The sequence below is a fragment of the Macrobrachium rosenbergii genome, chromosome 8 (genome assembly GCF_040412425.1).
Source record: "Macrobrachium rosenbergii isolate ZJJX-2024 chromosome 8, ASM4041242v1, whole genome shotgun sequence".
Lineage (NCBI taxonomy): Eukaryota > Metazoa > Arthropoda > Malacostraca > Decapoda > Palaemonidae > Macrobrachium > Macrobrachium rosenbergii.
In genome coordinates this window covers 73,077,121-73,091,268 of record NC_089748.1, presented here as the reverse complement: position 1 = coordinate 73,091,268, position 14,148 = coordinate 73,077,121, and the positions used below count along the sequence as shown (strand labels likewise).

At 36.8% G+C, this 14,148-nt stretch overlaps 1 protein-coding gene across 3 annotated transcripts in view; it reads right to left on the bottom strand.

The window, feature by feature from the left end:
• AMPKalpha (AMP-activated protein kinase alpha subunit) overlaps nucleotides 1–14,148 on the bottom strand; it is a 170,760-nt gene that overhangs the window by 107,303 nt on the left and 49,309 nt on the right. For all 3 annotated transcript variants that reach the window (XR_010853811.1, XM_067108014.1, XM_067108015.1), the window contains exons 5-6: nucleotides 8,104–8,210; nucleotides 1,147–1,246 (exon numbers count right to left, since the gene is read on the bottom strand). Coding sequence is in view for 2 of the 3 variants with exons in the window: in XM_067108014.1 (XP_066964115.1) it covers nucleotides 1,147–1,246; nucleotides 8,104–8,210 (207 nt within the window). In the remaining variant the exon portion in view is untranslated. The remainder of the gene's footprint in view (nucleotides 1–1,146; nucleotides 1,247–8,103; nucleotides 8,211–14,148) is intronic.

Sequence of the window (14,148 nt, the reverse complement as noted above, 5' to 3'; positions counted from 1 at the left end):
CCAATTTAGAATTTGTCTACTTTCTTCATCAATGGAATTTATTTAAGATGTTTACCTACCTTACCACCATCATCATTATTATGGACCAAGAATTTTCATTTTTTCTAATTTCCCTCATCCCTGACTGAGATCTCATAACAGTTACTTGAACTGGCTGAGAAATGACAAAAATACATCTTATCTGATATGGATATTGTGTGAGCTATTATAATTTTTCAAAAAAAAAAATTATTAGAAAAAACATGTATAACTTGGTCTGGGGTGTGTTTAGCCCATCCCTTAAGGGTTAATAACATTGGCAGTGTGCCATGCAACTCTTATTTAGCTGGGTAAGCATGATGCTGGAGAGTATGAGATTTTGCATTATAAAAAGCCCAAAGTGCTTGCATCTGTAGACCTGTAATTCAAGAAAAGGCCTCATTTTCAAAAATGGCCACACAAGAATTGTACAATTTCTCCAATAAATTAACAAATAATTTCAAGCTAAGCCACAGAATTAACCAGAGAATTAACAAGTTTTATATATTGGGAGAATGAATGCTGTCTAAGATTTGTACATACTTTTTATATCTTATTACTGCTATAATATATCTGTTGTATGGTGCATTGCACTATCTGTCAGGAATTCCGTGTTTTATTTTCCATACTACATGTACTTAAGGCTATACAGTTCATTGAATTTGAGAGTATAATTTATCAATCTGGTTGAATTTAATCAAGTTAACCTACCAAGATCAGAGGCTAATCAGTTACAAAACTCTACTGAAGGTCTGGGCATACTTTTACACCCTGCCATACATATCACTCTGAAATCAATATTCATGATGTTTAATTTCATTACGGAAAAAATTTGTTTTATTCTTTCCATCAGGCTAGGCTAATCTCAGTTAACCAAATTTTCCATTTACCCAACACCCTAGAAGTTCTGAGGCTTCCAGATAAGCTAGAACTCGACTGACTCCTAAACTATCATGACTTATTCCTGTTACTCCTGCAGAAATTCTCCTGACTTCTTTCACTATTATAAAATGTTCATGCATTATACACACCATTCTAAAGTGCTCCAGTACAAGTAAAAAGAGACATTACCTAGTATAAGTTAAGTCAACTGTACCCTTCATAAAGGAAAAATGACCAGAAACTTACATTTGATTTTTTTGAAAAGAGATGGTACATGTTCATCATCAAATGGCAGTGTACCACAAAGAAGAGCATACAAGATAATGCCGCAAGACCAAACATCAACCTGAAATAAAAAAAAAAAACAAACTGAAAACCAAACTGAAATGGTTCGGCAAATATTTCAATTTGGTTTTCTTATAGTGATCACTTGAACTCAAGTTCACATATTTCTTGCTTGGCAATATTTCTTATCTAGAGTATATGTAAAACTTTTCCATGAGGCACTTTTGACATTTATATTTATAAAATGCCTTGAGTTACATACAGCTTAATCCATCCAGAGCTGTCAAATATTGAGTATCTGACAGCCATGGAAATTTCTTAATGCAATATAATGTTACATAACCTTGCTTCCCTTTCTGTTTTCATATTGTGACACTGTGTCCAATATTTCCTATATATCATCACAAACTGTTTGTGAAACTTCATCCAAAGCAATCATTCATTGAGTACTGCGAAAGGAATAAATGCTCTCTATCAAACACCTACCACTTTTAATAGCATTTTGATCAGCAAAGTCAGACACACTGGTGACCGTCATGCACCACGTGTGAGTGTCTACCTTTGAAAGAAATCCATTCAACATGAAAGAGGAGCTGTGATGACAAGGTTGATGAAACAGATACAGTGGCAGATAAATAGGAGGAGAGCTGGATGAAAAATCTCTCTTCATGCCAAGTATGCATGATAGACCACCTTCATACCAATTTTGACTTCAATATATGCAATTACACATACATTGTTATGACAAGATGCAACAGATACACTGACAGATGATCTCTAAATATTCACATCTATGCATCAAGGTCTACCTTTGTATAGTCTGACTAAAATCCTAACAACTGTTTAGAAGCAGTGTAGATGACAAGGTAACTACAACAGACACACCATCAGATAGATAGAAGGAAAACCAGATGGACAATTTCAATTCATGCCTATTTATGTAGCAGGGTCTACCTTTGTACTAAGTGACTGAAAACCATTCTACCATGTAATAGATGTTACAATGACAAGGTGAGACAAACAATTCACAGGCAGCCAGACAAATAATCTCTTTACACACATTCATGAAGGTCTACCTTTGTACCAAGTCTGACAAAAATCCATTCAACAAAACAGGAAGAGTTTATATTACTCAGTAAGAGTATGTGATACAATGATTAAGCAGAAAAATGGATGATTTCCCTTCATGCATGAAGGTCTACCTATTTAGCCACAATGTGACTGCAGGTCTACTTATGTACCCAAGATGTGCATGAAGGTCTACAATGGTACCAAGTTTGATAGATATCCCTCCAACCATGCCGGGGGAAGTTTTAATTATTAATACAGTAAGTGTATCTAGTACAATGTCAAACATAAAAATGGATGATTTCCAAATGTGCATGAAGGTCTACCTATGTACCCAGGATGTGCATGAATGTCTACCTTTGTATCAAATCTAAAATCCCTACTACTGTTTACGAGTTCTGACGTCAAGATACCGATCTGACTAAAATCCATTTAACCATGTATGCAGTGTAACAGACACATGGACAGAAACTTAGTTTCATCCTTCTTGCATACTTACCATAACCACCCCTCCTACAGTCTGACTGAAATCCCATCAGCTGTGTAAAAGGAGCTGCAATAACAAAGTCAGTATGACAGACACGCTGACAGACTGATGAGACAAGCAAGAGGGTTCCTTTCATGACATCCATGCATGATAGTTGATCTATTCTAGAAATCTCTTCAACCATGTAAGAAGAGTTGCATTAACAAAATAAGACGAATTGCATTAACAAAGCAAGCATGACATAATAGATGGATGACATCCCTTCATGCACATCTATGCATGATCATCTACCTTGGTAACAAGTTTGACTAAAATCCTTTCAACCATGTTGGACTGACTGACACACAAATAGACAGACAATATCTCTCATGCATGTCATCCTCCTCATTATTATTATTACTATTATTATTACATGCCAAACTGCAACCTTAACTGGAAAATACGAACATTACAAGCCCACAGGCCTAACAGTGATAAAATGCTTCTAGGAAAATGTTTTCCCAGATTAACACTTTTTTCATATATAAACAATCATAAATAGACTTACTTCTTTTCAAATTACTCTAACAGCTACACCAACTTGTTAAATCCTCAGACAAAGACCCCACTGTGCATGCCCAGGCCATGCTTCATCATACCTCAAAGTCTCACTTTTCCATGCTAATTTCAACCACGAAGAATGCAGGTAAGAGAGGACTTGTGCCTTATGATTAATGGCTTTACATGAAAACTTATCTTAATTTGTAGAAATGTTGTTTGTTCATTATGAACCCATTAATCATAGGCACTCTGAATCATTATTTAGGAGTAAGCACAGAAATAAGGGACGACTATAAGAGAAGAGGTTTATACTGTCCCAGGATGGTCTGTTTGGAACCACAGCTCAAAAATTTTTATCACCAGTGACAAACTGGGAGCTTTCCATAAAGCAATGGTCTGTGTTACTGTAGTCAAGAACTCTAGAGGCATGTCTCACTTATCACATGAGGTTTGAACACAGATGTTCTACAACTATGCCACCAGAACGCACCAACACAAGGAATGAGGATCATGAACATGATAACGAATGGTAACATCGCTTCTACTGATAAAACATGTCCCACCATGACACTTGGTCCCACTTTCTACATATCAAGAATTATACGCTACAATCATTGACAAAATCTCGAAAGGTTATTTCGACATTGCCAAGCACCTGCTCTGAGACAAATATTAAATGCTAATCAAAACAAGAGCCCTGACCCCGAGCTAAGTAAGTTCTTCATGCAAAACATCCAAGCAAGAACAGAACTTCACCTGACACAGCCAATGTGAAAGTGTATTTTTCAAGACATAGATTCCTGTGGCCAATGTGTGGAACATGAAAAAGGCAGTCTGAAGCCCTGTGTTTGCTGAAAATAGATATCCTGATGGCTCTCACTGGACAAAGAAAAAAGGAATAGCAAAAGAATCTACAGTCATGTATGTTTTCCTGAAGACTAACTCTTAGGTATAAAATTCTGAGCAAATTGAGAGTCCAACAGAAGACCATCAGCTGTGATGAGACTTCCTTACCCAAGGCATTAATCTCACTGACAGGCAAGGGCCAGTGTAAACACCATTTTGAAAAGGCACAAGTCTTGACAGACAATAATCTGGAGCTTTTAGGTGTCCAAAAAGCTATCCAAGGAGTCCCAATAGTACTGGGGAGGTTTCTGAAGTCCAGAAGATCCAGAAGGTCACAAGCTTCCAGACGAAAGCTAGTAGTAGGATAAGGCATGTTGATCTACAAGTACACTGCCTGGGGGATGAGTCCCATCTAGTCTAGTCACAAAAATCGGTATGTCAGTGTGTCACAAAAGAATGAGAAGAGAAGCTCTTCTCATTCTTTTCTGACAAACCAACTGTGGGACTCATCCATTGAACAACATACTTGTAGATCCTACTGCCTCATCATGCTACCTCTTTTGCTTACCGATTACTGATACAGCCATCATCCCAATTTAAGACCTTAGCAAAAACAGAAAGATTGCACAAACCAGCAAACAAGATGAGGATCACTTTTATACATATGTACCAAGTACATCTATTTGTTTTGTATAGTTTTAGATTTTTCTTCTATAATTACAAAAAAATTTTTTCTGAGAGAGAGAGAGAGAGAGAGAGAGAGAGAGAGAGAGAGAGAGAGAGAGAGAGAGAGAGAGAGAGAGAGAGAGAGAGAGAGAGAGAGAAATTTTTTTATACATATGAGAGCATGTTTTTGTATAATTTTAGATTTTATTTTATAAGAGAGAGAGAGAGAGAGAGAGAGAGAGAGAGAGAGAGAGAGAGAGAGATTCGTAAATTTGTTATGCATATGTAGCACTATGTTTCTTTCTGTATAGTTTTAATTTTTATTCCATAATTTGTCTAGAGAGAGAGAGAGAGAGAGAGAGAGAGAGAGAGAGAGAGAGAGAGAGAGAGAGAGAGAGAGAGAGAGCAATGGGGGATGAACACTTGACTGAGTGCCTCTTATTTTACAGAAAACTTGACACTACTTTGCCATTCCATTTTTTATATTTTCCTTGGTTATTTTTAAACTTTCGCATTGCACTACATGGGTAACTAATCTGGGTGTACTATAGATTGATTGATTGATTTATAGATTTTAGGCATACATGCCAAGCACTGGTGATAACAAACTGAGGCTTTATCACAAGCAGTTTTTTGGGGGGGCAAATTTTTTTGGGGGAAAGTGCAAAATTTTCCCATGTCTCACAAAATATAGTCTACTTCACCTGCATAAATTTTTGGGGACTTTTTTATGCCACTGTATAGAGCAATCATTCAGCTGCCAAATGAAACAAAATTGAGCAGTTTACCTTGAAAATTGTCAGGGGTATGCTTCTTTTAACAAAATAAAGATACAGAGAGTTTTCTGCGTGTATCGCATGGGTGACTGACTTTTCTTACAGAAAACAAGATGCTATTTTGTCATTCTTATTTTCATATTCACCTTGCCATAATTACAACTTTTTGCATTGCAATAACCAAGTAATTTATCTGGGTGCAATAAAAATAAAAAACAAAGACTTTATAGCAAATAGTTTTTCGGGGGTAAAGGACAAAATTTTCTTACACCTCATAATTTCTACTCATTATTCCTCCTACATAAAGTTATTTTGGGGGATTTTTTTATGCCATAGTATAAAAAAATCATTCAGCCGCAAAATGAAACAAACATGAGCAGTCTACCTTGAAAACTGTTGTAGCTACACATCTTTGAACATAAAGTCACGGCCACTTTCTACACACAAATTGTTTATAAAGGTCATAAGTGAAAGGGTTAATGGCTTTCACCTGGAAGCTTGTGACCCTCTGGACCTTCTCCTACTTCAATGTCTGGTGGAGCATTAACCTGACATGTGACAACACCTCAGAGGACAGAGAGCAAGAACAGTCACATACACATAGCTGCTGATGATCCAAGACAACAGAGGATTAACTTAGGCTGCAACTCTAACAGTAGAGAGAGACACTCCAGGTGGCAAGTCAACTGGGAGAGGAATGACTTTGAAATGAGTTCCAGGAACAAAGAGAGGATGGAGGCATAACGAAAGACACTGGAATCGAAGGACTGGAAGGTGAGACCACAAGCATAACTGCAGTCAAAACCATGGGTGCAACTTATCAATATCAGAAGAAATGAAGAGGCTTCAGTCATTATCATTACTGATGATCTAGGCATGTAGGAGATATCATGGGAACCTCAGGCATATCGGGTGGTGGAGGAGACAGCACTTAAGGCCAAAGTTGATGGGGCTGCAATAAACTCCCCTACTGAAAAACTAACGATAACTATGACCCGATATTTACACACTAAAAATACCCTCTTCTTCAAATGATAGAAAAGAAACTTGCAACCCTCAGAAACTCCAACAAAGGTGCAAAGATGCAGGAGGAAGGCATGAGTGCAGGCAAAGTTGAAAGACAAGCAGGAAGCATGAAAACAGACTGAAGTAGAGTCAGTTCAGAATACAAGATAATCCCTTTAACTGCAAGAAACATAGTGGGAGACATCAAATCTTGTGCTTCCTATCCTTAATGCCCTTGGATCAAAGGGGGCTTTCAATGCAGATCCTAATCCAAAGATTGCATCTCTTCAAATCCTCACATTAATGACAGGATTGTAAACCATTAACTAAAGCACTTAAATGTAAAAAAGCAGGCCTGCAATAAATAATCCTGGGAATAGGAAACAGTGACCCAAAGGTAACCTGTTAGTGTCAAGCAGGCAAGAAAAACTTTGTAATACTAAAGAATTACCATTATTAAAAAATTACCATTATTAAAAATTGTTACTGAAAATTACTACTCAAGAAATCTCATTACTGTGGTAACAAACAAAGCCCCATTAGTAAAATTAAACACGCAATCCACAGATGCAAAGAAATGATAAGACGTATGGATACAAAGGAAAACTGTACTTACAATAATAAAAAACTCTGATACTGTATTCACAAATCACTACAGACCACCATTAGGAGAAAGAAAAGGTAAAAGTTACATAAATAAAAATAAGTAGCACATCACACTAAATATGCTATCATTGAAGAACAACTTGGAACACACAACAGAGACTCAAAAACAACTAAAACCTTAAAAGCTGATGAAGTATGGTCTAGTACCCATAGCACTGACTTTGTCTTTCAGAATTTAATAAGTTAGTAAAACTAGAGAGCAGTCTGCCCTGAAGCTGAGGCTATTTCAGATTAAAGGGTTTGTAATAAAAAACATACTGAGACGTGGAGAATAAACTTAGAAATATTAATAAAGGTAAACAAAGTTAAATTAAATAAAAAAAATTAAAAAGGCAAGTAATATATAAGACAATTAACAAACTATGAAATGACTCCTCTTAGCCTGCTCAACAAAAAAAAATCTGCACCCACTAAATGATTAAAAAAATTCCATAATTTTGTCACAGCAGGAATAAAACCTCTACAAAACTGTGAAACTGAACCTTACATTACAGGCAAGAGTGTTAGTACCAACTGTATGTACAACAATACAGGGTTGATGGTATAGTTTGGGAAGATCTGAATGTAAAGGATGAATTTATAGTCTAGGATGCTCAGAATGTATGGAATGATTTTATACAATATACATACAACACAAATAATCAAAAGAGACATATTACTAGTAGGTATGTTTTTATTTACTAATAAATAATCTGCATATTCCTAGAGTAAACTAATAAGATACATGACAATGCTGGTAATAATTTTTTCATGAAAAAATACAAAAAAAGAAGTGGAATGAGACTGTTACATTAATTCCTGAATTTAAGCTCTCATGATGACAAAGCTGCTTTTACTAATTTTTTTTTTTATTTTAAGAATTACCTCAGGGCCTGCATAAAGTTTTCCAGAAATGACTTCTGGGGCAGCATAGTTTGGAGAACCACAACTAGTGCGAAGAAATTCACCATCTACCATCATATTTGAGAGACCTGAAATACAAGGCAAAATATTTAATGCCCTAGTTAAAAAAAAAACATTCTATCCATTAATTGGTATTCCTATCCGAGTATCCATTAATTGATATTCCCATACACGTTTAAAACTCTGCAATGTAAACCCATATACAGTACAGTAGTGAATTAGTTTAAGCATTCAAATCTCTGAACCGACTGGTTTGGTTCTACCCACCTGGGAATTCCTTCCTGGTCTGAAAGAGCTGAGAAAGGAATCCCACACCTCTAGCTTGTTGGACATATAGGATGTTATAACTGCTATTTTCCTGGGTTAGAGTAATGAGTTTGTATCATTACTCTTACAGAAGACTTGAAGGAAGCTGAAAGGGTCGGAAGCAATAAAACTCTCTAATAAAACCGATGGGTTTGTTTCATTGTCTATCCCTCTCTCCCCCTGTCCAGAGAGAGAGGGGACATGCATCCAATCAATCTACAAAAAGGTGAAGGGCAGGATGCCCCCTTCATGTAGTCACCTGCAAAAATCGTCCATCCAGCACGTGACAGCTCGCTATCTGCCTCTCTGTCCCACAAGAGAGAAAGGTAAAAGAGAAAACGGGGGAGACTAGTCACTCACGCACATTCTCTCTCATTTACCGAACCCCTTGGACAAGATGCTGTCTATCCCCTTAGGGGAGCTGGATGAGCTACACAACTTGTTGGCCAGCCACCATAAGACTCGAGGAAAAATGTGTTCAGGGGCTTGTGGGCAATGCCCCGAAGGTAAAATGAGGTAAATGTGGCCTCGCGCAACCACATACTTGCTTGTATTACTTGTTGACCCGACAGCTTCTTACAGACTGCAAAGGACAGGGCAATGCCCCTAACTTTGTGAGTTCTCACCCGGACTGAACTCCTGTCTACCTCACCGGGTGAAGAGTGAGCTTGTTTGATGTCTCATGAAGTCTGAAAGAAACTGTGTTCTTGGACACCTCTTTCTTGGCCAAGCCGGTACTAACGAAGAGCATCAACACTCAGGCCTGTGATGCCAGGTTCTCTTGAGGTAGTACTGCAGTACCCTAACTGGACAAAGCAGCATCTCATCTCAATTATTACCTATGAGGACAAAGCAGCATCTCATCCAAATCATTACCTATGAAGTCCTTTCGGGAAGAGATTGAAAAGGACTCAAATCTGGTGTCAGGAACAGACGGATTCTAAGCCTTAATTGAGAATTCCGGGACCAACTTGAGTGTAAAAGATCCCTATCCCCTCAAGTGCTTAGCATCAAAGGCCATGAAGTTTGACTACTCTCTGCCCCCCAAGTGCCAGCAGATCCTAAGGAGCACAAAAGTTCTGGATGGTGACAGCAGCCATCACTGCCTCTGATATAAGAAGGCCTTTGATAACGATTCAGCTGCCTGCCACTTAAAGCAGCATACCCTATGACCAGAATTCCTGGGACCTAGCACCAGCAAATCAGCACCTACGTCAGTCAGTCAGACCCTCCCAGACGAGTCATTCTGCTCCCAACCAATAGGAGGCAGCCATACCCCCAAAAAATGATGATGATGATGATGATGATGATTACTGTATTATATTATTATTATATTATCATACATGAAATCGCTGCACAGACGACCCTTAATTTGCACTTAGTTTATTGACAGTAGAAGTGTCACTGCATACCTGATCCCAGTTGACCTAGATATCAAAACAAAGTTATCAACATTTCAATCTGTCCCCTTTCTTTACCTGAAACAGATATTGAGATGGCACGGTTAAAATGGCAATGATACAAGGCTGGGTGTCATTCCCTTAAGCAGCTCAGCCCAACTAAGCTGCTTAAAACAACCTTTCTAAGTGCAGATTAAGCTGCTGATTTGTCTTTCTTCCGCAGGATACCTGAGAAGACGCAGACAGATGGCTGGGACACCTGGCAAATGATACATCGTTTGCACACGGCCACAATACTCGGCAGACGTGTGCACGGCCACGACACTCGGCCGAGGCCTTAAAAAGAGAAGGACAGGAGATCTCAAGGGTAGTCGTTGAAGAGAAGGACAAGAGATCTCAAGGGTAGTTGTTGGGTAGTCGTTGGGCAGTTAGTTGGGGAGGCAGTCAGCAGTCAAGCAGTATGCAGTTGAGCCGTTAGCAGTTAACCAGCAGTTCGCCATAGAAATCGTACGTGTGTGAGAAGTGCTGAGAGACCTTCATCCCCCCTGTCCGACTCCAGACTCAGTACCATCTCTACAGTCTCCTCGAGTGGATTGTCTAAGTGATAGTGTGCATCGCCATATGTGTGATTGTCCCTCATCATCCTTCGCCAGAGATCCGCTTCCCCTAAGGTAAAGTGCGAGTAAAGGCTTTTCAGTCACAACAGTTTGCCCTTTACAATCAGTCAAGACAGTTTGCCCTTTACAAGAGTTATTGGGTAGCAGTATTCTACCTCTATCTTTGTGCCATTTTATCCAGTGCCACTGCCAATGTTCTGTGCTCCAGTGCAAAGTGTTCAGTTATTCCTTGAGTCCTTGGCACCCTCAGTGCAGACTCGAGTCATATTCTGTGTTATATTTTTCCTTTACTGGTGTGTAATGTGTAAATCTCTCTTGCAGAGGGACCTATTTGCAGTGGACTCATCTTGGACTGCGCCTTGCCCTTATTCAAGACTCCAGTAGGAGGATCTTCAGGCATTGCAAGCCCTTTGACAATTCAATTACCCATTTTCCCTTCTAATGCATTTTTTTTGTAAATATAATTCCTTAATTTATCCCAAATGTTTACGTAACATTTCCTTATGAAGTAGAGCCTTCAGCTCTTAAAATCATCCCTTGTTCTCTGTTTTTTTACGATTTCCCTTTACATAAGTCAGAACTCCAAGCCAAATAAATAAAGTTCCTGTTGCCGGCCTGTAAAAATCTCCAGAAATCACATAACCCCAGGGAAATTTGTAAAATAATAATAATAATAATAATAATTATTATTATTATTATTATTATTATTATTATTATTATTAATGATATTAATTATTATTTATTATTATTATTATTATTATTATTATTATTATTATTATTATTATTATTATTATTGTTTTGCTTCCTCAGGCTGGCTGGCATCAAAGAAGGTACAGCCAAAATGCAATGTTTTCCATTTGTAATATGCAAGATCATAAAAACACTGCTATACAAAACTTACAAGTAGCACTTCTTCAAAAGATAAATTCATGAAAGAAGACTCCAGTACAAGCAGTAATTATTTTTGAACTACGGTATTTTATTTTCACTCTACACATTTAACCCTTTCATCTCAAGGGATAATCCTCAAGACCTAACCAAAGTTCGTGGAGAAAGACGGTGAAGTTACCATGGACTACAATTTTACTGTGTATTCATTATTTACTGATTACTGTCACCATGCAGATGGTAACTGGGATAAGTTAACCCTTAAATGCCGAGCCTCTATTTACAAAAACGTCTCCCGTATGCCGGCGGCATTCGGTGAGTTAGCGCTGAAGCAGAAAAAAGTTTTTTTCAAAAAATCACAGCACGATTAGTTTTCAAGATTAAGAGTTCATTTTTGGCTCATTTTTTTGTCATTGCCTGAAGTTTAGTATGCAACCATCAGAAATGGAAAAAAATATCATTATCATATATAAATATTGAAATATATGACAGCACAAAAAAATTTTTTATATATAATTTTATACAAATCGCGCTGTGGGCAAAACGGTTAAAGCTAACGGGTTTTGTTTTTCTTTGTATTGTACACTAAATTGCAATGATTTTGGTATATAATAAATTGTAAAACGATCAAAGCAACACAGAGAAAATATTATCACAAAATGATGCATGAATTGTGAAGCTGTGGACGTAAAAAAATTTTTTTCAAAATTCACCATAAATTGAAATATTGTGCTAGAGACTTCCTTTTGTTGAAAAATGAAGCTAATTGATTGAATATTACTAGACTGTAAGTGTTTTAGCTTACAATTCCAGTTTCAGACCATTTCGGTCGAGTTAAAGTTGACCGAAAGTCGAATTTTTTCTATTTATCGAGATTTATATGAAAATATTTCAAAACTGATAAAAGCTACAACCATGAGTTATTTTCTGTTGTATTGTACATGAAATTGTGCACATTTTCATATATAAAACTTTATGTAACGACTAATATAAAACTGTGCAAATATTACGACAACGTGACGAAAGAATTTCTGAGATGTTCGGCTGAGTTACCGCACAGACGTAAGGAAAATGTTTTTTTCAAAAATTCACCATAAATCGAAATAATGTGCTAAGACTTCCAATTTATTGCAAAATGAAGGTAAACGATTGAATATTACATACTAGAATGTAAGAGTTTTAGCTTATAATTGCGTTTTTTTACCATTTTGGTCGAGTTAAAGTTGACCGAAGGTTGAAATTTTGACAGTTATCGTGATTTATGTGAAAATATTTCAAAACTGATAAAAGCTACAACCATGAGCTATTTTCTGTTGTATTCTACATGAAATTGCGCACATTTTCATATATAAAAGTTTATGTAACGACTAATGTAAAACGATGCAAACAGACACGACAACGTGACGTAAAGAATTTCTGAGATGTTCGCCGAGTTACCCGCGCAGACGTAAGGAAAAAAGTTTTTTTTTTTTTCAGAAATTCACCATAAATCGAAATATTGTGCTAGAGACTTCCAGTTTGTTGCAAAATTGAAGGTACATGATTGAATATTACTAGAATGTAAGAGTTTTAGCTTATAATTGCGTTTTTTTACCATTTCGGTCGAGTTAAAGTTGACTGAAGGTTGAAATTTTGGCAGTTATCATGATTTACATGAAAATATTTCAAAACTGATAAAAGCTACAACCATGAGTTATTTTCTGTTGTATTCTACATGAAATTGCACATTTCCATATATAAAACTTTATGTAACAACAATTATAAATGGTGCAAACATTACGACAACGTGATTTAAAGAATTTCTGGCTGGACGAAGGAAAAAGTTTTCTTCAAAAATTCACCATAAATCGAATTATTGTGCTAGAGACTTCCAATTGGTTGCAAAATGAAGGTAAATGATTGAATATTAATAGAATGTAAGTGTTTTAGCTTACAATTGCATTTTTTACCATTTCGGTCGAGTCAAAGTTGACTGAAGGTTGAAATTTTGGCAGTTATCGTGGTTTATATGAAAATATTTCCAAACTGATAAAAGCTACAACCATGGGTTGTATTTTGCTGTATTTTACATAAAATTGCGCACATTTTCATATATAAAACTTTATGTAACGGCTAATATAGAACAGTGCAAAAATTACGACAAAATGACGAAAGAATTTCTGAAATTTTCGGCCGAGTTACCGCACAGGTGTAAGAAAAAAGTTTTTTTCAAAAATTCACCATAAATCGAAATATTGTGCTAGAGACTTCCAATTTGTTGCAAAATGAAGGTACATGATTGAATATTACAAGAATGTAAGAGTTTTAGCTTACAATTGCGTTTTTTCAACCATTTCGGTCGAGTCAAAGTTGACCCAAGGTTGAAATTTTTGTAGTCGAGTTGTATGACGGTACGTCCACTTGGCACTCAACAGACAATTTTAGTCGACGTATGATACGTCCAGTAGGCGTTTAAGGGTTAATGGACTAACTACGTTCTGAGTAAGGATTAGCCAACTTGGGCAATCGAAGGTCAGCTGGTTAACCAACAACAATAACGGAAAGAAGAGAGGTTCTTACATTGGTGATATGTAACAAACACAATATGGCCAATTTACTTATGGATGGTCTGTGCATTTAAATAAAAACCAACGGTTCATTTAAATAAAAACCATTTCAAAAATTTTAGCTTAGAAATATTGTCACACCTTTCAATGATACCTATGTTATCAATTAAGGTATTTCTATCCAGTGGTGCATAGAGATCTTTTTGAGTGTTTCACAGATGGCTTCTTCTTGAGTGTAACTAAACCAAT